Source organism: Dromiciops gliroides, chromosome 4 (assembly GCF_019393635.1).
Source record: "Dromiciops gliroides isolate mDroGli1 chromosome 4, mDroGli1.pri, whole genome shotgun sequence".
NCBI lineage: Eukaryota > Metazoa > Chordata > Mammalia > Microbiotheria > Microbiotheriidae > Dromiciops > Dromiciops gliroides.
The window spans coordinates 256,284,348-256,308,708 of NC_057864.1; the positions used below are offsets into that span (position 1 = coordinate 256,284,348).

Consider the following 24,361-nt stretch of genomic DNA (forward strand, 5'->3'; position numbering starts at 1 on the left):
ACAACTATGACAAAGGTCATTAGTGTTGATCAAAAAATCAGTGTCAGAAGAGAACACAACAGATAAGCAAGCCAATTAAAAAGCTTTTGAATAAAAAAACCCAGCACATTAGAATAAGGGAAACTGCCAGTTAGGTACAATTCTGCATCAACTATCTCTGTCAAACATCTGATAACCCTGATTTCTAGGTGACTAAAACAATTGTCAAAATCCAAGACTAAAACCATCTAATACAAAATTGGTCAAAAGATATGAGTAAATTTTTCCAAAGAATAGAAAGCTATTACCAAACATAATACATTCTTGTAAGTAACTAAAAATGAGGGAAATAAAAATCAAAACAACTCTGAGGTTTCATATCATATCCACAAGCTTAATAAAGAGGACAAAATATGGAAATAGTATTAGCTGGACTCTGGGATGACAGCCACATTGGGACCACTCTTGATGAACTTGTGAGTTGGTCCATCCATTATGAAAACAATTTGAACAAAAATAATAACTAAAGTCATTATACCTCTTATCCTCTGCTGCATATATATACATATATACATACATATATATGTATATTTATATATATTGCAAAAGGGGCCATATGCAAAAATGTATCTCAGATATCAAATGTTTATAGTATTTTTTTCTGGTAGCAAAGAACTGAAAAGAAATGGGATATTCATAAATTTGGGAATGGTTAAACGTATTGAGGACTAGATATATATTAGAATATTAATGATACAAAAAATGAGAGATATGAGGAATTTGTAAGAAAATGGGAGGATTCACCTGAAATGATGCAGAATCAGGATAACAATATAGATGAGGAGTATAACAATGTAAACAATGAGCAATAAAATGGAAGTGGACTCTCTGTAACTACAACCTTGACCACAGAGAAGATTTTGAACTTGCTTCCTCTTATTGAAGAGATGGGGGACTATGAGTATGAAATGTTACATAGGTTGTCAAAGACAGTAGACAAAAATGTGGTTGGTTTTTACAGAATTATTTGGGTTATTTCTTTTTTTATCTTTGATACAAATGAATCCTCAGTGGGTAGAGGAGGTTGGGAGGGGGTATATTTGTAAATTAAAAAAGAGGGAAAAGCAAAGCATAGCAATAAAACTTTAATTTAAAAGGGGGAGGATATTGAGGAACACCATTGGCGTGTGTGTGTGTGTGTGTGTGTGTGTGTGTGTGTGTGTGTAGGCTGTAGCATATTAGTAATTTTAAGAACTAAGGGGAGAATGAGCATAAAGGAAATCATCAGAGATGTGTGACCAAAAAAGGAAGTGATGCTATCTTGTAGAGAATGTGAGCAATGACCAGTGGAGAACCTACATCTTCACTGGCATCCACATGACATTAAGCCATTTAGAGAAATGGTACCAGACATCTATGAAGGGTTTATGGGAGGGCAGGTACAAAAGTGACATAGGATAACAAGTCTGGGGCGGGGGAGGCTGTGTGTTTATCTGCATGTTTGGAGGGATTAACCACATGGATATCACAGATTATGGTAGTACTAAAGTTGCTTCCCTCTCCACACTTCTGCTATTTTCTTGTGCCCAACACCAGGGAATTCTCCTCCTTCTGATTTACTGGAGAAAAGACTCAAGGGAGAAAAATGGCCCAAATGACCATAGAGCAGCATGTCTATCTATGAGGGTGAAGGACAGACCTGCCCCATAGCAGCCAAGGCCCTATATGGGTAGCTGGGGAAACACAACAGGAGGGGTACAGTGAGAGGCAATGCACACAGAGTCCAGAAACAGGGAGGGAGCTAGTCCAGGGAAGGGATCAGCAATGCTAACATCCCCGATATAGGCAGGTGGATTCCATGTTTGGGAGAGATGCCAGGAGGAGAAACGCCAGCTCCAGGGGACACTCAGCCTCAGTGGTCAGATGGAGACTATCAGAGGACAGTGGTGAGTCATTCACAGGACCCTGAGCCCATAAACAGCCTCATCTCTTCCCCCTCAGGGTCCAAGGGCATCCTTAGCTTCAAAACCTATTGAGAAAAGGTTGTAGTTATCAGAACCAAGCTCCACCTGGGTAGAAGAAGTTACCTGTTGGTTGTTGGCCTTGATTTCCTGGGAGATGGGACAGATAGAAATACTCACACAAAACCTTGATGTTCAGTATAAGAGAAGAGAGTAGAACAAAATGGATTAAGAAGGTCCCTCTATAATTCTGGGTGTGTGGGGGCTCCCAGAGCTGGGGCACAAGATGTCTCCCAAAGAGCTACCTTTGTGAAAAGGGGTTCTCCAAAACCCTTTGATACCTGAGATCTGACCAGAGCCAGACAACCTCCACACCCCTGCACCAGATTCACAGTCCCAGCAAAATCCAGTCCCCACCTCCTCCCTTGGAGAGAACATGGGGCCCTCAGGGCCTTCCCGCAGGTGTCTTACCTTTTTGACCCCTCAGGTGAACAGTGAGGCCAAGCCCAAGGAAGATCAGCCCTAGCACAAGGCCTCCAACTCCAGTCAACATCTTGCTCTGGGAAAATCTGGACTGTGCTTCTAGGGGAGAGACACACCAAGAAATACAATGCTCCCTCCAGGAGCCATCTTGCTGTGGTGAGCAGACAAGTCTAGGAGAGCCTGAGTAGTTGGTTAAAGGGAAAGAGGAAGAGAAACCTAGTTGTCCCATCCCAGGGGAAAGGAACATACAGCCTGATACAGAGTCCCCAAAGTAGGCTAGCTTGTAGTGCTGGGGCCACTGACGATGCCAAGGTCTTGGGTCCCCATAGCCCTCAGCTCTGCACCGTACTAAGGGGGTTGCACTGGGCAGAAGCACAAGATGTCCTAGAGGAGAAGGGAGGGCAACAGGAGACCAGAACTGGAGGTTCTCATGGCCTCAGGAATGTTGGGTCTGAAGGATCAGGAGCTACTTCTCACCCCAGACCACAATGACAGGGCTCTGCAGGCTGGAGTGCTCCACTTGGCAGGTGTAGACATCTCCATGCTTGGGGGTCATTTCCAGCATCACCAGGATCTGGTAGGTCCAGTCTCCATTACTAATCAGGCCTGTGGACACAATCCCAGCTGTCTCCTCCTGCCCATTCAGGAACCATCTGACCTCAATGTCCCCAGGGTAGAAACCAGTAACAAAACAGACAAGCTGATTTGGGTATCCTAGGGGAGCCATCTTTGATGGATACACAGTCACTTCAGGCCCAACTAGAAGAAAAAAAGAAAGATCCTGAGTGAGAGAGCCAGAGGAGATCTTCCTACTCCTCGTCCTTCCTGATACCTCATCCCAAACCAGGATCAGGTCCCTCTTTCATCCCAATTCCAAGATGTGGGCAGGATTTCCATTTGACTAGACATTTTAGACAGCAAGAAGTAGCCCCATAAGTCCTTGGACACACCAGCACTAAGGGACATGGATCATAATTAGTAGCAGGTGGCTTTTCTGATTATGAACAGACACCTCAACTTTACAGCAGGCTCCTTCCCAGAGCAGGCCCCCAGTAAATCCACTGAAGAAATCTCTGGGAAGGAGGATGCCCTTGGGAAAAGTCTAGGCCTTCAGTATCCTGACTCCTAAGCCAGGTGGCCTTGGGATAGGTAGATATATGATCAGATCCCAGTGAATTAGACAAGATTCTTGATGAAGAAGCCTTTGATCTCTTCTCCTCTCCTCTCTTCCTCTCCCCTCCTGTCTCCCCTCACTCTGCCCTGCCCCTCTTCACACTCCACTCACTGTTCCCTTCTCCTCTCCTCTCTCCTCCCGTTTGCCTCCGGTCCTTTCCTCACTTCATCCTCCTTTCCTCCCCTCCTCTCCCCTTTCTTTCCCCTCATGCCCTCCTCTCCCCTTTCCTCTCCACTCTCCACTCTTTTTTTTTATCCACCCCTCCCATCCCGTTGCTCCCACTCACCCCTCCTCTGCATCCAGAAGGACTCTAACAGCCTATAGTTGTCTTTGCACCTGGCTACCTGGGCTCGCGCTTGCTCCAGGGCCTCCAGCAGGCTGTTCATTAGCTCTGCAATGGGCCGCCCCAACTCGGTCAAGGCCACGAACTCCCCCACGTCGCTGTGGAAGCGCAGAATCTCCTCGCGGTTGTAGATGAGTCTCCCCACAAACCGCACGTGCTCAGTCCCATTGACAAAGAGACACTCATTCTTCATCTGCTCCATGAAGTGCTCTGCGGGGGACCCAGAGGCAGGTCAGCCCTACCTGGCATCAAAGTCACCCCCAACCCTGGCTGGGCACTGGGGTAAAAGTGGCTGCATGTGCTCCTCTCTTCTAAGAATCAGGCTGATCTTTGCGTGCATGCACGGCTTTACCATTCCGCTCCCCCAGCCCCAGCTGGGAGACAAATTCATTGACTAGAACACCTGCCTCCTGATTCCCAGGCCAGTCGTCCTTTCATGGCACCCACTGCTGCCTTTCAGGATGTCCATCCTCTGCCCCACCTCCCTTCCTCTGGGAGTCCACACATAACCAAACACTGCAAGGAAATTATTCCCAACATCTCCTCTCCACAAGTCCCCCTCCCTGTTCTCTGAACCTTCTTTACTCAGGATGTCACCTCTGAATCTTTGTATCTCCACAGCAATTGGGCTCTTCTCTCTACTCACACAGCTACCACCTCGGTTCAGACCCTGGACTATTGCAGTTGCCTCCTAATAGGTCTCCCCTCCCCTAAGTCTCTCTTTACTCCAACCCTTTCTCCAAAATGATTTTCCTTTACTGCAGGCCTCTCCACATCAGGTCCTTATTCAATAAACTCCAGTGTCTCCCTGTTACCTCATGGATGAAATGTAAAATTCTCTTGTGCTTGGCTTATCAAGCCTTCCAAGATGGTCCCAACCTACCTTTTCAAGCCTTATTTTGTTCCTGCACTCTCAAAGTCCAGACACATTCCAGGGGCTTTCTATTGTACCTCCCACCCAATACTCCATCATCTCCTATGTCCAGGCCTTTACACAGGCTCTCTCCTAGACTTGGAATGCATTCCTTCTGCATTACTGTCTCCTAGCACCCTTTCCTTCAAGACTCAGATCACATTCCACCTTTTACATGAAGCAATTCATGCTAGTACCTGCACCCTCTAAAAACTGCCTTTCATTTTGGATGAATATGCATGCTTGTGTGTGTGTGTATGTGTGTGTATGTACATTGTTTCACTTGATAGAAAGTAAGTGCCTTGAAGGCAGGGGCTCTTTTTTTGTTTTGTTTTGTTTTGCTTTGTTTTCCGTATCCCCAGGGCATGTCACATAATAGGCTCTAAATAAATGCTTGTTAATTGATCACCTGTTTGCAGCCTTCTGTTTTCACCCTCCTCTCAGACATGGCATTCCCTCTCTCTCATCTCTACTCATCACAATATTAGTTGTCTTTCTAGGCTCAGCTCAAATGTCACCACCTCCATTAAACCTTCCATAATCACTCTAGCCAAAAGAATCGATCATAGTTATATGGCCTCTCCCTACTCTAACCCAACCTCCATACATCAGCCAGGGTGATTTTCCTAAAGGAAGTTCTGACCTTATCACTCTCTGCCACCCCTTCCCCAATTCAATTACCTCTAGGGGTCCCTTTTGGCTCCAGAATCAAATCTCACTCTTCTGTTGGGCACTTCAAGTACTTTACTCCCAGGTTCCAGCCTCCCCTTCCAGACACCTTTGCACACCCTGCAGTGGAGGTGTCCAATCCAGCCCACAGGCCTCATGTGACATCATACACTACTCCTGGGTGGCTCAAACCAGATCAAAATGTAATTGGGAAATATTTGATGAAATAAATAAAATAGATAATATCAATAGGTTTTGTCTATGTCAATGTGCAGCCCACATGATTTATGGTTTACTGGTTCCTATTCCCATGTGAGTTTTGCACCACTGCTCTCCAGTTCCACCAAGATGGCCTTCTCCCAGTTCCCCATACACAGTATGCCATAATCCCACCTTCCTGCTTTTGTGTCCCTTCTCTGAAGCTTGAAATGCACTCTATCCTTACCTGCCTATAGAATTCCTAATTTCCTTCAAGGCTCCCCTCAAACACCAACCTTTCTTTGGGTCCCAGTTACTCTAGTGTCTTTCCCCGCAATTCTACTTGGTATTTATTTTTGAAGTATTTTGTATATAATTATACATGTAAATGCTAAACACATGCACACACACATACACTGATATAATGTTAAATCCTTGAGTAAGGACTCAAGTTTCATCACTGTCTTTGTATTTCCAGTACCTAGCAAAGTGCCTGGTACATGGTTGGTGTTTTATCAATGTTTATTCCTTGATTAATTGATTGAATGTTAGGACTAGAAATGATGTTAGCAATCATTGGTCTGACCTACCCTCCCTGCCACCACTACTATACAATACACCATTTTATCATTTAGGAAAGTGAGGTTCAGAGCTTTACCCAAAATCCCATGGGAAGGCATCTGACAAAAGTAAGGTCACCATCTGCATTCCTGATGCAACTCTCATGGCATGTATGCTATTCAGCCTTGGTGCACAGACTTATGTGTCTGTACTTTTATCTCCCAGCTAGATTACAAACTCTTGGATGGGAAGGGCTACTTCCTGTATTTTTAACTGAGTTCCACAGCTCTTGTCACAGCTCTCATGTAGTAGTTCTCAGTGATGAATGAATTAAATTAAATTAAATTAAATTAAATTAAGTTAAATGAATGAAGGAGGCAGCTAGGTGCTCTAGGGAGTAAAGCATTGGACCTGGAATCAGGAAGAACTGAGTTCAAATCCAGCCTCAGACACTTATTAGCTATGTAGCCCTGGGCAAGTCACTTAACCTCTGTCTTCCTCAGTTTCTTTACCTATAAAATGGGGATCATAATAGCACCTTTTCCCCATGGTTGTTGTGACAATAAGATGAGATTTTGTAAAACCAAACAAACAGGGGGCAGCTAGGTGGCACAGTGGATAAAGCACATGCCCTGGATTCAGGAGAACCTGAGTTCAAATCTGCCCTCAGACACTTGACCCTTACTAGCTGTGTGACCCTGGACAAGTCACTTAACCCTTATTGCCCCACAAAAACCAAAAACCAACCCCCCCCCAAACCAACCAACCAAAAAAAAAACCAAAACAAAACACTTTTCAAACCTTAAAACACCACATAAATGTGAGCTAATATAGTGAAGGGACACTTGCTGACATTTAACATGGGTTCTCTCTCCACATCTTAACCCAGTTCAGATCCTACCTGCTCCTTCCTTGCCCATCCCATGCCACAGGAATATCCCCCTGCTTTCCACTCCTGCTGTTCTTCTCTGTACCACACATACAGTCAGTATGAACTTGTATCATTAGCTGCATTTTCATGTGAGTCAGGGTATCTCTGATACTTTGTATTCCCCATGCTCCCAAGCACAGGGCTGAGCAGTTACTTAACAGTCACTTAAATGTTATTTAAACATTTGTACTTGGATGACTGGTTAGATGGAAGGATTGTCTATTCAATCCATTAGTGGCTGACTCTGGGCTTGGCTGATAGAGCTGCCTAGTCATATATATACACACACACACATATATATGTATGTATATATATATATACACACACATAATAACATTAATCATATTTCTGCATTAGTCATGTTATAAGAGAAAAATCAGAGCAATGATGAAAAACCTCAAAATAGAAAAAACAACAGCCCCCAAAACAAAAGACATAGTATGGTTCATTCAGCATCTATACTCCAGTTTTTTTTCCCTGGATTTGGAGATCCTCTTCTATCATGAGTTCCCTGGAACTCTTCTGTACCATTGCATTGGTGAGAAGAATATAGTGCATCACAGTAGGTCAACACTCAATGTTGATGATACTGTGTACAATGTTCTTCTGGTTCTGCTCATCTCACTCATCATCAGCTCACGTAAGACCCTCCAGGTTTCTCTGAATTCCTCCTGCTCATCATTTCTTACAGCACAATAGTATTCCATTGTATTCATATACCACAACTTGTCCAGCCATTCCCCAATTGATGGGCATCCCCTCAACTTCCAATTCCTTGCCACCACGTAAAGAGCAGCTATAAATATTTTTGTACATGTTGGTCCCTTTCCCCTTTCCATGATTTCTTTGGGAAAAAGACCCAAAAGTGGTATTGCTGGGTCAAAGGGTATGCACAGCTTTATCGCCCTTTGGGCATAATTCCAAATTGCTCTCCAAAATGGTTGGATCAGTTCACAGCTCCACCAACAATGCATTAGTGTTCCAATTTTCCCACAGCTTCTCCAACATTTATTATTTTCCTTTTTTGTCATTTTAGCCAATCTGATAGGTGTCAGGTGGTACCTCAGAGTTGTTTTAATTTGCATCTCTCTAATCAATAGAGATTTAGGGCATTTTTTCATATGGGAATAGATAGCTTTGGTTTCTTCATCAGAAAACTGCCTGTTCATATCCTTTGACCATTTCTCAATTGGGGAATGACTTGGATTCTTATAAATTTGATTTAGTTCCCTATATATTTTAGAGATGAGGCCTTTATCAGAAGTACTGGCCATAAAAATTGTTTCCCAGCTTTCTGCCTCCCTTCTAATTTTGGATGCATGGCTTCTGTTTGTACAAAAATTTTTTAATTTAATGTAATCAAAATCATCCACTTTGCATTTTATAATATACTCTATCTCTTGTTTGGTCATAAACTGTTTTCCTTTCCAAAGATCTGATAGGTAGACTATTCCTTTCTCTCCTAATTTACCTATGGTATCACCTCTTATGTCTAACTCGTGTATCCATTTTGACCTTATTTTAGTATAAGGTGTAAGATGTTGGTCTATGCCTAATTTCTGCCATACTATCTTCCAGTTTTCCCAGCAGTTTTTGCCAAATACTGAGTTCCTATCCCAGGAGCTGGAGTCTTTGGGTTTATCAAACACTAAATTACTAGTGTCATGGATAGGCAGAGCTAATATAGTAAAAATGACAATACTGCCCAAATTAATTTACTTATTCAGTGCCATACCAATCAGACTACCTAAAAATTATTTTATAGAGCTAGAAAAAATAGTAACAAAATTCATCTGGAAAAACAAAAAATCAAGAATATCCAGGGAAATAATGAAAAAAAAGTGCACAGGAAGGTGGGTTAGCGGTACCAAACCTGGAGCTTTACTATAAAGCAGCAGTCATCAAAACTATTTGGTACTGGGGCAGCTAGATGGCGCAGTGGTGAGGCACCGGCCCTGGATTCAGGAGTACCTGGGTTCGGTTCTGGCCGCAGACACTTGACACTTACTAGCTGTGTGACCTTGGGCAAGTCACTTAACCCTCATTGCCCTGCAAAAAACAAAAACAAAAACAAAAACAAAAACAAAACTATTTGGTACTGGCTAAGAAATAGAGTGGTAGATCAATGGAATAGGCTAGGCATAGGAAACGCAGTAGTAAATTTGAGATTTTCAAAGACAAATCATGGAGGATGGATACAAGCCAGATTATTGACCCAATTAGAGGTAGGTGGCCAGGCTGAGGGCCAGGACAGGATGTAGGGGGGATGTTGGGAATAGTATTAAAGGGACTTTTATCTGATCCCTGCCTACCTGCAAACCAACTCTGGTTAGTGGGGTTTCTTTTGAGGATGGAGGATTTTTCCCCATGTGGCCACAACCTACGTTTCCTTTTCATCTTATCACATTATTCCCCTCCCCAAACTTTATGGTCTCACCACATTAATCTCTTCACTGGCCCCACACCGCATTCCATCATTTGTCTCCATGATTTTGCATTGACTTTTCCCTGTCCCTGGAATACACCCCTCCTCACCTCCACCTCTCAAGAGTCCCTGACTTCCTTCAGGACAAAGGTCCAGCACCACTTTCTACATGAAGTCCTTCCCGATATCCAGACAGGCTAGTGCCCTCCCTCCATAAGAGAGCTGGTGTTTGTTTTCCATTTGTTCTATGTATATTTCCATCTGTAGAAGCTATCTCTTCTGAGGGAATCTAAGGCCCTTAGGGCAGGAACAAGTTTGTTTGTTTTTCCCCTTCATATCCCCAGCACCAAGTATGGTGCCAGATACATGGTAGGTGCATAATAAATGCTTACTGATTGGTGCTATTTTCATGCAGGAAGACCTATGACCCAGATCCTGGATTCAGGGAGCAATAGCAGTGACTGATCTGGGGTCAGGATGTCTATCTGTCAGGCAGAATAGGAAATAATCCCTGACTGGAACAGAGAAGTGGAGATCTAGGGGACATTGGACCTGCAATATTTCTTCAGCCCATTAACAAGGGATCATGAAGATAAAAGAAATCCCATCCTGGATTAGCCCTCCTTGGTCTCTCCTGACCTGACTCAGGGGATGCATAGGAAAAAGGCTGGCCATTATCATGTTAAGTACAAAGGCTAGGGATGGATCCCAAATACCAGGGCTTCACACAAGGCTTTCAGATCCTCCAATCCTTCCATGGAGGGATAAACAAAACAGGAAAACTCTTCCCCTATAAACACCAAAATCAAAATGAGTTCAGCAGATTAGGCCATTTATGTGAAGGTATTTAGGGGGACAGGAAAGTTCAGGTGGGAATTTGAAGTAGAGAGTAAAGACTCAGAGCCCCTGAGAAGGGATGGGTTTAGGGACAAAGAAATGAAGGGGAAGCAAGAACACATTTGGAACATGAGTTAAGGGGAGGAAGGGAGCAGAGGAATAGGATAATGGGATCTCGGAGACCAACTTCTTCCACCTCCCCATGCTGCCAAGTGCCAGCCTGCTCTGGTCCTTTTTGGGCTGCCCATATGGAGAAGAGCATTTCTCTTATTTCTCCACCTGTGCTCTCCGGGGAGCTACTACTCTGTGCTTACCTGGGCTGTCTCTGCCTGTAGCCACTAGGGAATTCAGCACCAGCAGGGTCATAATCAGAACTTTTGTCCACATACACAGCATCCTGGGGACAGGGAAAGGACAAGGGACACAGAGGAATGGCCGGCACAAAGGTCCCCATCCCATAGGAACTGCCTCATGACTTCCAGAATAAGAATTTAAGTACTTACTTATGAGTTCCGGGATTGGACCACCTCAGAGATGGGAGAACCAATCTGGATCAGCAATGAATGACATCATCAGTTCCTAGGCAGAGATTTCATTTGAAGACTCAGAATACTTAGATTTTCCTGAAGGAAACAGAGAATAGAATTCGTAGAATCTCATGCTTACCAAGGACCTCAGAGGTTACCTCTGCCCTGGACTATTTCAATAGTCCCCTAGTAGTTCTCCTTGCCTCCATTCTCTCTAGCTTCTTGAATAATGCACAAAGGTGAATAATGATTGCTAAAGCATAAGAAGTTTGACTGTAACATCCCCCTTATCCAAAACCTCCACTGACTCCCTATTGTCCCTAGAATTTAATATCAAGTTCCCCATTTAGCATTTTTTGGGGGGCAGGGCAACGAGGGTTAAGTGACTTGCCCAGGGTCACACAGCTAGTAAGCCCATTTAGCATTTGAGGGCTTTCATAATCTGAGCCCAGCCACTGGACTCTCCAGCATTTTTACATCTTCCTGCTCTTTCTTAAAGATATAACCACCAGATGGTAGTGGCAGCTTCAGTCACCCTCTGATCTGGGGACTGGCTGGAGCATGCTGGTACCATCACCCCAGCCTTCCCCCTCCTTCCCCCCCATCAGTTTCAGGAAGTATTATCTGTCTATCTTGGAGATACAGCCTCAGGGTGGATGATAAAAAACAAATTAGACCAAAAGGAGAATAAACAATTAGCCCAGATTAAGTCATCTAGAGCATCTGGGTCTGATTCCCAAATGTCAGACAGATCACACTTCAGCCTGGCTCAGATTACTGCCAGTGCTATAGGATGTAGTCATCATGTAGGTAAGGAGTACAAATAAGGGTCCCTTGCTCTCCTTTCCCATAAACAGTCACCCTCCAGTTAAGTCCTGTGCTAGGAGGCCCTTTGAAGCCAGTTTCTTATAGAAACTTTGGCCCAGCATATTCTCCTATTGGAATTTCTGTGTTCCACAGCTCTGCTGGGTTGTAGATGGTAGCTACAGTGTAGTTCTCATTTATATTACACATATATACATACATGTAGACACATGGGCATGCACACACACATACATACATATACACACATACATATACACATATATAATGCACAGATTTCATAGGTCTGATATTCATACAAATAAATATATATACCACTTATTTTCTATTTCTATTGTATATTATATAATATACTCAAGTAATATTATATAAATACATAATATATACATATATTTGAATATCTGACCTATGAAATGTGTGTAACAATTATGGCCTAAAGTGAGCAACAATCCATAGCTAGCAATGAATTCCTTAAGGAATCTTTTGGCTTTGTCAGTGTAGTCTGTTTGAATGAAAGGAGAGACTTTGACTCCTCCAGAATAGTCAAATGGATTACAGAGGGCAGAATGTCAGTAATAATAATAAAAGAACATAGTAATAGGTACAATATTTAGGTAAATGTGTCAATTCAACCTGCAAGTTTACAAATAGTGCCTCTTGTGTAGCAGGTGTGGTTATTTCCCACTGGCCAATGCTGAGGGCCAAGCTCATTGGGCATTTGAGAAAGAGGGAGAATTTGGAGCAGCCAATTTTTTTCTGACTTCCACAAGAACATTGTTCACACTTTGTTCTTAATGAACCAGAGTGGGACAAGGAAGGAGAGCAAGAAGTTCTTTTGGCGCCCTCAAGTGGCCACGTGGGGGAAGCATCAGGTCATCATAATATAAGGAATATGATTCAGCAAGCCAGCCATATTGTCCTTCTTATGGTTGCTGATCTTGAAGGATGGCCAGATCCTAAAGGCTGGCCAGGGGTCACCCGTCTAAGAATGGACAAATGAGAATAGAGGTAGGAGTCTGGGGCTAGAAAGGAAGGGGGAATAATTATTGTCTGCTATGTGCCAGGCACTGTGCTAAGCGCATTACAAGCATGATTGCATTTGATTGAAATGACCACCAGTCCAGTGAAATGGGCCTACAGGTCATTTCCTCTTGTAATGTCCTTTAATGGCTATGTGATCCTTAAAGTTTAGAACAGCTGGAAGAAGGTAATAGATTGACTTATCATCTAACAGAGAACCATCATGGATCTGGGCTCCAGGTGAAGGCAGGAATCCTATTGGTTCCTATATTAGATTAATATCATGCACCACACAAATTGTATATTTAGGGTCCATTCATTTGAATGCAGTCTGCTTATCAGTAGCAATATAGACACAAGTGAAAGCAAGAAGTCTAGCAAATTGGGCAGATTACTGAGGGCAGTCAGAATACCCTGTGGCCAACCATCCTTTAGAGTCTCCTCAGGCAGCATCCATCCAGGGATAAGAGGAGATTGGGCTTATGGAGAAGGACATCTTTTAGGTCAAGCCTGGGAATAAGGAGCTGTGCAGTGACAGAATAGAGACATGGTCTTTTCCATTGTTGGGTATAGTCAACAGGGCAGCAGGATTCAGCACTGGATTTACACTTTATCAGCCTAGCAGCAAGGGCAGAGGTAGGGTACATTTAAACAGAAAAGATAAAGCAATGCATAATATAGCGGACCAATTTCTTTTTTTAAAAATTAATTAATTAATTAATTTAAGTTTTCAACCTTTGTTTAGATAAGATTTCCAATTTCAAATTTTTCTCCCTCCCTACCCCCTCCCCTAGACAGCAGGTAGTCTGATATATAACATTAAACATATTTCTGCATTAGTCATGTTATAGAAGAAGAATCAGAGCAAGAAGGAAAAACCTCCAAAAAGAAAAACAACAGCACCAAAACCAAAAGAGATAGTATGGCCCAATCAGCATCCATATTCCACACTTTTTTTTTCTCGATTTGGAGAGCCTTTTCCATCATGAATCCTTTGGAACTTTCTTGTACCATTGGATTGGTGAGAAGAATCTAGTCTATCACAGTTGATCAAGACACAATGTTGATGATACTGTGGTAAAAAAAATGAAAGTTTTTAACAGTCGGTTAGGATAACTGAAGGACCACCCTTTCGGGGAGGAGACCAATGACATGAGCTACGCACGCCAGTCGGCCTGCTGTGCACGTCAGACTGCCTGCTAGCACTCCACTTCCGGGGTGCGAACTTAAAAGGCAAGGAGAGGGGGGCAGCTAGATGGCGCAGTGGTAAAGCACCAGCCTTGGATTCAGGAGTACCTGAGTTCAAATCTGACCTCGGACACTTGACACTTACTAGCTGTGTGACCCTGGGCAAGTCACTTAACCCCCATTGCCCCGCAAAAAAAAAAAAAAAAAAAGGCAAGGAGAGAACGGAAGTGGAGCTTTTTCCTGCTCAGCTGGTCTCCTGGCTGCGCTGCACAGACAGACTCGGACTGGAGTTTGACTCGGCCCGGCTCTCGGTTAACAGCACACGCTAGACTCAGTCTCTCTCCCCAAAGGTGGCCTTCGGCTTTTGGTGAGTTTTATACGGAATATAGACTAAGCCTAGACTTAAGACGATTTGTATTGTATTTCTACTTTCCTATCCTTCTAATCAACATCACCTTGTGACTACCATACAATAAAAGCCCTAACTAGAAAACCAGAAGCTTCTTCCATTTACTAGTCTGGGAGATAAATTAAGGGAAAGGTTAAGTAGGGGAGATTTATGATCTAATATCCAATTTTAATCTCACAATACTGTGTACAATGTTCTCCTGGTTCTGCTCATCTCACTAATCATCAGCCCATGCAAGAGCCTCCAGGTTGGAGACCAATTTCTAAAATGCAGTTATTCCTGTTAAGGGGGAGAGAGTACAAGGAAATGCATGGTCACTTTTCTCTTTCCCTCCACACTTATCCAGGGGCTTCTCTCTCACTATCAGAGAGCTGCCATGAGCTTAAGATGACCATTCCATATTTGTTCCAGTTTCAATGGCAGAATACTCATATGCAAACATGAGAATGGTTGTTTGCCCAGTGATGGTGGCTCAGCCTTCCCAAGCTTCAGAACCCTTAGTCTCTTCTGCTCCTCCATGTAGGTGAGTGGGAAAAGTCAGAAAGACATTTATCAGACTAGGCCAATGTCACCTTCACCTGGTCAGCCAAAGTCCTCACCCTTTCATTTGCAGATTCAGCAATCCCCCAATTGTACATGGATTTTGGTGAGCTTTGCAGAGCTTCCTGACTTTGACTCTCATTGTGGTCATCACTGAAAAGCACAGACTAAGCCTTCTCCCAGTCTTGTTCTGTACTGGGGTCTACATTGCCTTGAAGTCTTCAGAGCACACAGGAGATGTTTCAATAGATATTGAATAGAATCACAGCATAGGAGATTAAAGTGAAGTCTGAGAGGCCATTTAGCTCAACCTCTAGTAGTGGTTCCTAGACCAGCCAAAGGAAAGGGCAGTTGTTTCTCTCTCCATCCTAAGGACAAATGTTCTCATATTGGCAGAGAGAAACTGAGATCAGACTAAAGACAGATTAAAGCCAGACTCTACCCAACTAATTCCCCAGTCCCATGTGTGCAGAAAAAGAAGTACATGGATACCTAAAATTCCCTTTCTACCCTCTATTTGTCCATAATCATTCTATAAAGTCTAATTCAAATGTCACCTCCTTCAGGAAACCTTCCCTGATGTCAGTTGTCTGGAATACTCCCATTACCCTGGCTTTTGCATATTGTACCTCTCCTATGTATTAATTTTGATTGCAGGGTGTCTTTGTTTTGTTGTTTTGGTTTTTTGTGGGGCAATGAGGGTTAAGTGACTCGCCCAGGGTCACACAGCTAGTAAGTGTCCAGTGTCTGAGGTCGGATTTGAACTCTGGGCTGGTGCTTTATCCACTGCGCCACCTAGCTATCCCAATTGCAGGGTGTTTTAAAAAATATATCTTAATCCCTTACCAGACAGGAACCTCTACAAGGCTGTCTAATCTCATTTTCTCTCCCAAATACACCCCAGACTTTGGTACTTTGGCCATATAAGGAGTTTAAAAGAACAATGAAATTGAATCCTCTCCTTCCCAGTCAGCTGTGTCCCCATAGACCTATTTACTGTCAGAAGCCATAGATGCCTCCATGAAACTCATATTAATCAATTAAGAAGCATTTTATTAAGAGCCTACTATAGGTTAGGTACTGTGCTAAGGGCTAGGGATACAAAACCAAAATGAAATAGATCCTGCCCTCACAGAACTCTTAATCTATCTAAGGAGAAAATATTGGTTTTGAACAAGATGGCTGCCTAAAGAGAGGCATGCTGCCTAACTCCCCTCCCCCACCTACTCCCACCAAAACCAGAAATTCACTCCAGGACAAACAATGATCAAGAAATCCAATGAAAAACTACAGAAAATGGTTTCTCCCATGCCAAAAGCCCCCCAAAGTTAACCAGTAGCCCATGGACAAAAGCAAAGAGGGCCACTGCCAAAGGCAGCACCAGGGCAGGTAAATATGCCAGTAGCATCCCAGCACAACCACAGACCCATGTAATCTTTTTCTAATCCAAAAGGAATGACTTATTGAACACAGTTTGGTGTAGAAATAGGTCAGATTCATGAGGGGAACATGGGAGTTTGACATAGGCATGGTAATCAGGAAGATAATACTGGAAAGGAAATAGTTGCAGGGAAAAAAGAGGAAAGATGGAAGAAAGGAAAGAAGGAAAGAAGGAAGGAAGGAAGGAAGGAAGGAAGGAAAGAAGGAAGGAAGGAAGGAAGGAAGGAAGGAAGGAAGGGAAGAATGGTAAAGAAGGAAGGAGGGAAATATTTCTCATCCTTAAGGGAGGATGAAAAGAAAAAAAGAAAAGAACTAGCATCTAAGAGAGGGTTCCCTATCAATTGAGAAAATGTGAACAAATTGTGGTGTAGGAATTAATGAAATATTACTGAGCCATAAGAAATGATGTGAAAGCCCTTCTGAGAGGTTGCTAGGTAGTTTGAATTGAAGTAGGGTGAAGTGAGCAGAGTCAGGAGAATAAGTGATACTAAAAAAAGCAACATTGTAAAGAAAAACAACTTTGAAAGATTGAAGAACTCTAATCAATGTAGTGATGAAGCATGTTAGTCACTTCATGACACAGATGTATTGGACTCAAGGTGCTGAAACAGACTTTCCTTTTTGATAATGGTCACTGTGAGAATTAATTTTGCTTGAGTATGCTTATCTATTACAAGGGTTATTTTTTCTTTCTTTTCTGTAGTTTCTTAAATTGAGAGGGCTTTGTGTATGAGGGGGAAGGGAGAGTTAGCAATTCTGATGGCACAAAAGAAGGCCGCTGAAACTTTTTTTACATACATAGAGGACAACAAAAGGAAATCCAGAAGAAAGCACAGAGAGAAAGGACAGTTTTGAAAGTCATATATAAAATTTATTATACTTTTCTTAAAAATTATTGTGAAATGAAGCCTTAGAATTCATATTCAATCCCCTTTTGTTTTCTAATATGTGTGTAAAAATATATAACCTTGTACAGATAATATAGAAAAAGAAATATGATGTTTTTTTATTTCTCTATCTAGCCATCCATCTTTCCCTTTAATTTTAGTTTCCTCCTCCACATAAGTCCTTTTCTCTGTTTCTGTGTGCATTTCTGTGACTTTATGGGGCCTTCAAAACAGGGCTGAGGCAAGAGAAAAATGAAGTAAGGCCATTAACTACACAAAGCTGGACCAGCATCACATGGGCTGAGCCTTCATCTCTGATGTGCAGAGGAAGACGGCCAATGTCTTCATAGACAAGAGGGCACAGAAAAAGTCCTAAGGAAGAGCCAAGGGATTCAATTTTTGGTCTTGTTTCTTCCTCTGATTAGCTGTGAAACCTCGGGGAAAGTCAATGCACCTTCCTATGGGGCAAGTTTAAAATAAATTTAATGTGCATGTGTGTATGTGTGTGTGTGTGTGTGTGTGTGTGTGTGTATGTGGGGGGGATATAGCTGTAGATGGATCCTTAAAATTTATTGCAGGATTCTAAGGTTGGAAATGGAAATTGTGATCACATAGTTGCACTCAAACCTCCCTTCCATGAATTGTTTCAGACAAGTTAGGCCTCCTCCCTCTGCTGGCTCATACTTTGCAGTGCACCCTCCCACTTGAATGGGAAGAGCTGGTCCTAAGCTTAGGATGTTTTACAGGAGGGCAGGGACTTTAGTTAATCAGACTTTTGGGGTCCCCAAAGCACACAGTTCAACCTTGCCTCCCTCACTCAGTCTCTCACCTAGATCAGCTCAATTCTTCTGAGTAGAGAGTCACTCATGTGGCCCCAGGGACCTGACTCACTCATACTCTCCTCTTCCCTCTATGACCTAAAGGGTTCTCAGCTTCCCACTTAAGAGATCCCCTCCCAGCTCAAGGAAGCAAGATATTATGGCATTTGCTTCTTACCCAGAGAGAGGTGAATTCAGTCAGGCAACAAGAGCCATGGTGAGCGATGGAAAAACAAAGAAAGGCAAAAACATCCACTGCTTTCAAAGAGTTCACATTCTGATGAGGTAGACATGTAAATAGCTAAGTGGGCACTATATATTTATGCATACATATATACAGACACACACACACATATATATTCTGATGAGGTAGACATGTAAATAGCTAAGTGGGCACTATATATTTATACATACATACACACACACATATATATTCTGATACATTCTGATACAAATATATGCATATAGACATATATATACACACATATATGTATGGAGAGAGAATGAAGAGAAAGAGAGAAAGAGAGAGGGAGGTGAGGAATGAGGGATAAGAGAGAGCAAGTGGAAGTGAAAAATAATCTTAGACAATTTGGCTGCTGGAGGATGTAAAAAAGGCCTCCCAAGGAAGATGGAGATTGGAGGTGAATCTTGGGGGATGCCAGTCAGGAAAACAAAGAGGCAATGGTGAGGAAAGAGAACATGCTGGGCATGGGGGACAGTCAAGGACAAGAAACAGTGATGGGTAATGAAGTGTCTTGAGTGAATGACAGCAGGTAGGCTGTAACTGAGAGTAGAATGTGGGAGGAAAGACAAGTATATGAAGACTGGGAAGAGGGGAAAGGGGAGGTTTATGAAGTGCTTGAAATGCCAAATAGAAGACCCTGGAGATAACAGGGAATGACTGGAGTTTGTGGATTAGGAGAATGATATGGGCAGATCTGTGCTTTAGGAAAAAGATTTTTGCACCTGAAACAAAAAGCAATTGGAGTGTAGAGAAACATGAAGTAGAAAGACAAATTAGAAACCTATTGCAATGGTCCAGACAAGAGTCAAGGCAACAAGTCCACAAGCATTGATGAAATACTTCATATGTGTCAGGGGCTGCCCTAAGTGTTGGGGATACAAATACAAGCAGAAAGCCCATCCTGCTCTCAAGGAGCTGGCATTCTAAAGGGAGAAGCCAGTATGTAAAAGGAGCTGAGAAGACTTTGGGGGCAGAGGGAGAGAGGGAAGGTACCCATGGAAGGCATGGGGCTGATGTCCAGAAAACGAAGCAGGATTCTTTGGGGCTCTTTCCCATAACGGAGGTTATGGGAGAAATCATGAACTGTAGGGGACTGTAGGGGCAAGGGAGTAAGGCAGCTGAAACATGGTGGCAAAGTCCAGAGAGAAGTATCTAGAGAAGTGATGAGGATCTAGATGAGGACGGGGGCTGAGAGGAAAGAGCAGGGGACAAATAGGAGAGATGTTGTGAAGGTTGAAGTAATGGATCAAGGGAAAGCTAGAAACCCCTTGAGCAAAACCTTTATATTATCTTGTCTCTGAGGAACATTCCTCAAGACAATGTCCCTTCCCAGGGGGCAAATTATTTAGCAACTAAGTGTCCTTCCTTAGGTTCTGGGGTTCCCATCCTTTGATCACATTCATACTTAAGTATTTATCAGCCATTATTGAGTTATATCTCTAAAGGCTGAGAAACCTTTCCTTGTTTTCAAAACTTATGATTTCATAGATAATGATCTTTTTTCTAAGGGGAAATCACTGTTGAACCCTAGCTCTGAGAGCTACAGATAACAGATTTTAACCTCCTCGTCAGAGCTTTTTTTAGGTTATAACTATCCACTGTCACCACTTCTTCCTACACCTAGCAGCAAAGACCCTGTTCACAATGAATTAAAATTGTCCCTGCCTGAGAAAGCACATCTCATAAATGGAGACAAAAGAGGAGCCTGCCAACCATGAAATATCTGAAATACATAAACAGTACTATAGTATATTAAATATCAGAAAAACAAAACTCTGGAAGACCTCAGAACTCTGATGAAAAGACAAAATAATAATGACTTCAAAAAGCTGGAAGTAACTCTCCCTTTCTTCACCTAAATTTTAAGCAACCAGAGGACAGAGACTCATCTTATACTTCTCTATTCCCCACAGAGATGAACACTGCTGGGGATACAATAATGCTCAGATAATAATTGACTCATTGATGTTCTCTAGTCTTACGTCTATCCCATGCTACTAGAAGTTATATAACTTCCTGTGGTCTTAAGGGGAGACAAAGAGAGTAGAGATGAAGAAAAATTGAATCTTGGTGAGCCATCTGGAGTATTGCAACCCCCACTAGAGTATTGCAACTCCCCTCAGGGAGTTTCCTCCCATTCCTCTCCCCTCCATGAGTTAATCAATGCTGCCCAGTTAGATATCCAGAAGAGAACTAACTAGAGATGATGATGACTATAACAATGATGATGATGAAAGTCAGCATGCTCTTTTTGGCAGGTGCAGACAACTCCACACTGGAGAAGAGGTGGTCATTTCTAATATCATCAGGGTCTAGAAAGCTTAAACTCCATTATGGATCAAGCATATGTTTGCAACCCATGCTGGCTCTTCCTGCTTAATCAAGAGCCATTTGCGACTAATGGTTCCAGGAAGGAAATCAATTGCAGAGAAGCCAATCAATTTGTGGTGTACCAGGAGAACCCCCTTTTCTGGATATCCAGTCACTTTTTACTCAACTGTAATAAGAAAAATATAATCCTGTGTGAGAAAATCAGTGTAGTTTTTCTTATCAAAATCCTACCTCAATCTCCCATTCCATAGAAAGGTTCCAGTCTCTCCACTATTCCCACAACCTGGAAATGGGCAGGATTCCTATTAAGCCATACATCTTGGCTAGCACGAGGCAGCCTTGGATCATCAATCCATTTTTCTGAATTATTGCAGCTTAGTTTCATCAGTATTCTGGGATATATTAGAAGGTGGGTTTTCTGAATATAGATTCTTCAACTTTTGACCTGGGCACCAAGGCCATATGTAAATCCTTGACCACTGCAAGAGATTTACAGATCAAGCATTTAGAAATATTGCCAGTCTACAGAGTAATTTATTTAGGTAAAGTTTTGTACCGCATATGCCAAGTAGTTAATTCTCCAAGTTTTCCCTCCAAATCTCTTCCTCCTTTTCTAATTCTTTTCATTAGCCTTATTCTTTCATTGACGTTGTTACCTTAAATTCTTTTTACAATGCTGTTTAAAAATTCTTGTATCATTTCTTCTAGTGATTACAACTGACCTGTCACCAAAACACCCAGCAGTGTTTATCTTCAATCTATTTTGGATTTCTTCTCTTCTGAGTTGGACTGTTTGTACCCTAGCAGTTATTTATAGTGAGGGTTCCTTGCTACTCATTCTCCCAGCTTTCCTCCCCAGATTGGTGTTAGACTCTACATATTTCACCAGGGAATGTCAAGGTATCTAACAGTTGTGCCTGAAATCCTGCTGCTCTTTCTCTGGGTATTGCCTTCTTCAAGAATCACAGGAGCAGCTCAGAACCAGGAGCTACAAACATTCAATGGGCTCAAGTGCTCTGATCTAGGGCCTAGGCTGATCCTGGTTTTTAGAGGCTCTAAACCTGTGGTTAAGTCTCAGCAACACAACTGCTGGATAGGGCTAGAAAGCACCTTAGCAGTCATTGGGTCCATCCTCTCCCCAACCACTATTTTATAGTTTAGGCTACTGAAGCCCAGAGAATCTGAGCTCCTAGACCAAGGTCACACAGCAAGTCATTTTGAGAAAATCATTCCTTTACTCCACAGTTCAAATTTAACAGGCTCCTTCATGACCACCCTAAACAATGGGGAGATCATTTCTTTGAATCGTCTTTGGAATCTTGTGTTGGCTTCTTTTATGTACCATAGATGTTGTATGTTAACGTAAATTCTTAGTTGTATTTTCATTTGGACATTATGTGCGGTATTATACTTTGTAGGTCCCATAACCCCAAGCATGGTTCTGAGCACAGAGTAAATTAATAAATGTTTTTAGTTTGGATGAGTGGCCACATGGGGGCGCTGCCTGCTCAGTAGATCCACAGCTAACACAAGGACTGACTGGAATTGTAGGTTCTGTTCAGAAACCTCCTGGGACTGAAAGTTCCTGCTATCTTCCTGTTTTCACATCTCTGACCCTGATAGATGATCCCTGGGAGGCTCCTATCTCAGACTCAACCCCCCAAAATGGATGGTATTCATAAAGAACTCACCTAGAGAGGTTGTGTAGGCTACAATCCTGAAGGGGTTCAAGGTTCTGATGGATGTAAATCAGATTAATGTCCCCAGAGAGGGAGTTATTGGTAACTCCAAGTGCCAGGACAGGACAGGCTGCAGGGGAGATGGCTGGACAGGGTCAGGAGGTCTGACACTTTCTATCTGCAGAATTCTCCTGGCTGGAAGGTAATTCTGTTATAGTGCCGAAGATTCTCTCCCCCGGACATGGGATCCCTCGCCTCCTATTATATGATCAGAGAGGTTCTGGTATAGATACCAGGACCATCAGCTGGAAAAAGAAGTGGTACTATCTGATTTGGGGTCAGGGAATGTGTCTGGCAGCAGCAACAGGAAGTAAGCCCTGCCTGGGTCAGAGATGGGGAAGTGAGAGAGGGCTTGGTGAAGACCTGGTCTGGGTATGGTTGTTCAGTCCATTTACATGTGATCTTGAAGGCATGAGAAATTGCATCCTGAATCAGCCCTCTTGGTCTCTCCAGCACAGTATCAGCTTCTGAGCTATCGCCAAGGGACAGATGGGGAAATCTTCCTCCCCATTTCTCCCATTCCATAAGGTTTCCTATAATGTCTGAGATTGGTTGCCAATTACCCCATGTTCATTAAAATCCTTCCAATCCCATCTGGAAGGGAAGAGCAAAGAAAGCTTATTTCGCCAGTAACACCAGAGTTAAAATGATCTGAACAGTTTAAGCATGGCAGGAAAAATGGTAGGAGAGAAAGATTTAGACTGAGGTTTGCTGGGGAAGGTCTAGACTTTTAGGCTCTCTGCATTTACTTTGTGGATGTAAAGCAAAAAGGTTTTGAGAAAACACCAACTTTTGTTGCTTTTTCTAAATGTTGAAAACATAGGAATAAAGGGACCTTTCCTTAGTGGGGCAAATAGTGTCAGCCTAGAAGTAAAGAGCTGGCATTATCTGTAATAGAGAAGCAGCGCTGGAGGCCATTCCAGTTATGTCCAGGATAAAGCAAAGATGTCCATTTTTGTCATGATCATTTGATAGAGTAACAGAAATGCTAGCTTTGATTTTAATTCTGTATATTTCTTTGCTTTTTAAGAGTGTTCCATGAGTAAGCACTCAGAGCTCCTGAGACACTCACTCCAGAAAACTCCAAATAATGCCATAAGACAATTCCTGTAGCAACAGAACCCACAAAGGGACTGGCTGAGCCCATTTTCCAGCCAAAGATGGCTTAGAAGTTTGCATTAGGGGCTACTATACCAGGGTGGGAGTGGAGCCCAACCCTGTGGTCACGCTGACACAGATCCAGCCCCAGGCAGGCCATGACAGAGAAATTTACTCCTGGAGAATCTGAAACAGCTGCAGCACCCGCATCTTCTGGAACTAAGATCACTGTCTGGTGAGAGGGTTGAGTGGTTAGCTGCGGGGGGGAGACTACAGGGATCTCTGCTGGAGCTGAGGCAGAATTCAGTTGTTCTACCCCAGCTGCTGGGAACTAGGAAGTCAACATTAGTGGCGGGCTAAGGTTGGGGAGGGGTGCAGGCTGGCAAGAGTTTTCAACCCAGCAAAATAAAATTTTGTTTCCTGCTTGAAGAGGAAGTAGGCTTGGGGTTATTTACAAACCAGAGCACAGGCCAGGTGAATAAAGAACCTGCCACTCCTTCAATTATACCACGTTAGACACCCTGAAGCTTGGGACAGTGCAGCCTGGAACCAGTGCCCTACTTCAAGAAGGAGTTAAAAGTCAGGAAATAGGCAGGCAAGATGAACAGACAGAGAAAGATGTTGACCATAGAAAATTTCTTTAGTGACAAGGAAGATTGAGGTGCACCCTTAGAAGAGGATAGCTTGATTGGGAGCGGACTAGATTCTGGCTGCTGCCTCCCATAGAAATTACGGACCCCTGGTGTGGCTCGGGTTGAGACAGAGCCAGGAAAATGCCCGGAGTAGCAAAACTCACAGAAGATTGTGCTCATATCATCTTCTAA

The 24,361-nt window shown here is 42.9% G+C and overlaps 1 protein-coding gene across 1 annotated transcript; it reads right to left on the reverse strand.

Moving 5' to 3' along the window:
* Positions 1-1,151: 1,151 nt before the first annotated feature.
* Positions 1,152-10,920, reverse strand: LOC122726074 (DLA class II histocompatibility antigen, DR-1 beta chain-like). The gene is made up of 5 exons (XM_043963541.1): positions 10,789-10,920; positions 3,884-4,150; positions 2,901-3,182; positions 2,412-2,522; positions 1,152-2,008 (listed from the first exon to the last, which is right to left on the reverse strand). Exons 1-5 carry the CDS (start codon positions 10,868-10,870, stop codon positions 1,977-1,979), a joined length of 774 nt encoding a protein of 257 aa, XP_043819476.1. The 5' UTR covers positions 10,871-10,920; the 3' UTR covers positions 1,152-1,976.
* Between the last annotated feature and the right edge of the window lie 13,441 nt (positions 10,921-24,361).

Bases quoted from the DNA above. Each gene is read 5' to 3' on its own strand.
- LOC122726074 (XM_043963541.1), bottom strand. From the start codon at position 10,870: ATGCTGTGTATGTGGACAAAAGTTCTGATTATGACCCTGCTGGTGCTG. The intron at 4,151-10,788 runs GTAAGCACAGAG...GGTCCCCCGCAG, and splicing joins TACAGGCAGAGACAGCCCAG to AGCACTTCATGGAGCAGATG. The intron at 2,009-2,411 runs GTAAGACACCTG...TTTTCTCAATAG, and splicing joins TCACCTGAGGGGTCAAAAAG to GTTTTGAAGCTAAGGATGCC.